The sequence below is a fragment of the Microtus ochrogaster genome, unplaced genomic scaffold (assembly GCF_000317375.1).
Source record: "Microtus ochrogaster isolate Prairie Vole_2 unplaced genomic scaffold, MicOch1.0 UNK12, whole genome shotgun sequence".
Taxonomy (NCBI): Eukaryota; Metazoa; Chordata; class Mammalia; order Rodentia; family Cricetidae; genus Microtus; species Microtus ochrogaster.
In genome coordinates, this window is record NW_004949110.1 from 5,922,135 (window position 1) to 5,925,282 (window position 3,148).

Sequence of the window (3,148 nt, forward strand, 5' to 3'; positions counted from 1 at the left end):
GGCGTGTGCCACCACTGCCCGGCTTAATTTAAGTATTTTTTAGTTTACTCATGATGTAGGCTCATTTTGGAGAAGATATTTTTAAATTATTTTTAATTTATAAACTTATTCTTTGAACATTTATATAATGTATATTGATAATACTTTTCCAACATTATGATAAACATTTTTTTATGTTTAATTTTTATGTTTATGTAAAATTTTGTGACTGCTTTACAAGGACTACCTGAATATGCATTGTAAATACCTGTTTGCCAACAAAGTTGTGATTTTGGTTTGGGGAAATTTTCTTTTTTGATTGATTGATTGCTTGATTGATTTATACTTCATATCCATTACTAATACTTAAGAAACTATGTCCCTATTCATAGACAACCTTCTTTTTTCGCTTCTAGGTAACTAAGGTAAAAGGAAATTTGTGGCTCGAATTCTAATTGGTCATAATAAAAACCCGAGTCAGATATTAGGATATGAAAGTTGAAGGATCAGAGAATCAGTGTAGTCAGCCACTAGAGAGACCTTTTACCTCTACCAATGCTCAGGTCAAAAGAGTCTTCCTGTGCTCAAACTGCCTCCTCAGACTGCAGGAGACTCGTCTCTGCCTAACTCTATCACTCCTGTCTTTACCTCCCTAGTGCTGAAAGACTTGGGATCCCAAGTGCTGGGATCACCTTTGTGTGAGCAGTTTCTCTTTCTGACAGATTCAATCTCCTGTAGCGCAGGGTGACCTTAAACTAAGAGAGATCCCTCTGCCCTTGTCTCCCTAGTCCTGGGATTAAAGGTGTATGCCACCACTCCCTGGCCTCTAGTGACTTAGCTTTGCACTCTGATCTTTAGGCAAGATTTATTTGTTAAAACAAACAAAATATCACTACAGAAATTTTGAAATACTAATTTACTACATACTCCCCCTATTCTTTTTAATATGATTTATAACTCAGTATTTATAATATCAAGTTTAACAAAGAATGTCAGCCTTGTCTTAAATATAACACTCATTATTTTTTAGGTAGAAATTCTTTCTTCTCTTCAGAAACCAAAGAAGATCTCTTTAAAGGGCTCAGATGGAAAGTTCTACATCATGATGTGTAAACCAAAAGATGACTTGAGGAAAGACTGTAGACTAATGGAATTCAATTCTTTGATTAATAAGGTTGGAAATAGTTTCCTTTTTTATAGATTGTTTTTATTATTTTCAATATGTGTTTGTGTGTCCACATATATGTGCACATGCGTACAGGTGTCTCCTAAGGCCAGAGGCATGAGATTCCCTGGAGCTGGAGTTACAGATTGCTATGAACTACCTGAGATGGGAACTAAGAACTGGATTTGGGTTCTCAAGAAGTGCAAGTGCTTTTTACCTAAGCTATCTGTTCAGCCCCATTACTTTTATTTTAGAATTAGGAAAATAATTATCATAGTAATGTGAATTTCTCAGTATGTGGTTAGCTCACTCTTGAAATGTATGCTTTCATTTTTCATTTTAAAAATTTATTTGTTTTTATTTTATATGCATTGGTGTTTTGGCTGCATGTATATCTGTGTGAGGGTGCCATTCCCTGGAACTGGAAATACAGACAGTTGTGAGCTGCCTTGTGAGTGCTGGGAATTTAACCCAGGTCCTCTGGAAGATCTGCCAGTGCTCTTAACTGCTGAGCCATCTCTCCATTTTCTCATTTTTTATTTTTGTTCAAATGAACATATTATCACTTAAATTAAGTATATATTTCAATGTCATTGAGTGAATTCACATTGTTTTGCAACCATCTCACCATACTTTTCAAAGATTTTATATTAATATTCCAAATTGAAACTGTTAAACCATAATTCTTCATTTCATCTCTCAATCAGTCTTTTAACAACCGCAATTCTAGTTTCTACCTCCATTAAGTCACCACTTTAGTACCTCATATAAAATCCTTTTGTGACTGGCTTGTTTCACTTAACAGCATCTCTTAAGATTCAGAATTTCCTTCCATTTAAAAGTGAGTGATATTGTAATTAAAGAAAATTCTACATTTTCTTTTTCTATTTATCCATTATATATGCTTGGCTTTCTCCCATGTGATATTTTGAATGAGTATATCAGTATTTGTTCAAGTTCCTCTTGTCAGATTTTTAGGTATATACATAGATTTCAATTGTCTACTTCAGTTAACTTTTAACAATTGTGATTCTGTTTATAGAGAAGATTATAAGACATTAATTTTTAAATAATTTATTTAACTTTATTTCATGTGCATTGGTGTGAAGGTGTCAGATTCCTTAGGACTGGAGTTACAGACAGTTGTGAGCTGCCATATGGGTGCTGGGAATTGAACCCAGATCCTCTAAAAGAGGAACCAGTATTCTTAACCTCTGAGCCATCTCTCCAGCCCCTATAAGTCATTATTTAATGAAGGGAAATATTTTCCATTTAATGGTTTTATATAAAAAAACTCTACTTGCCAGGCGGTGGTGGCACACCTTTAATCCCAGCACTCGGGTCGGAAGCAGAGGCCAGCCTGGTCTACTGCCTCCCGTGTGCTGGAATTAAAGGTGTGCGCCACCATCGCCCGGCGCATTTGACTTTTTTAACAGAGATCTTTGGCTTCTGAACAGAAACAAGAATTTTAACCTAAAGATGATTAATGCTACATTAAGTTCCAGGACGGGCTCCAAAGCTACAGAGAAACCCTGTCTCAAAAAAACAAAAACAAAAAAGCTCTCTACTTATCTAGATTTATTTAGACTTTCGTTTTCAGTCCTAGGGGGAAAAAAAAGCAGGTTCTGTTTGCATTTCTGTTCAGAAGTAATCATGAGCATTTTTTTTCCTTCCTATTGGTTAAGTGCTTGCTATCTGTTTCAAAGAAATATGGGAAATCTGCTTCAAGGGTTATTAATATTAGCAGGAGTGGTAGTGGGAGCACCATTTATGAGCCTGAAGAAGGCATGTTTCCAGTATAGATAGGCTACAAATAAACCTGCCCTTGACTTAAATGTAGCATTCATCATCTTTAGGTTAAAATTCTTGTTTCTGTTCAGAAGCCAAAGATCTCTGTTAAAAAAGTCAAATGCACCGGGCGATGGTGGTGCATGCCTTTAATCCCAGCACTCGGGAGGCAGAGGCAGGCGGATCTCTGTGAGTTCGAGACCAGCCTGGTCTACA

The 3,148-nt window shown here is 36.0% G+C and overlaps 1 protein-coding gene across 1 annotated transcript in view; it reads left to right on the plus strand.

The window, feature by feature from the left end:
- Nucleotides 1-3,148, plus strand: part of Atr (ATR serine/threonine kinase) — a 105,181-nt gene that overhangs the window by 87,021 nt on the left and 15,012 nt on the right. The window contains exon 41 of the mRNA XM_013353571.2: nt 1,010-1,153. Within this exon, the coding sequence (XP_013209025.1) occupies nt 1,010-1,153 (144 nt within the window). The remainder of the gene's footprint in view (nt 1-1,009; nt 1,154-3,148) is intronic.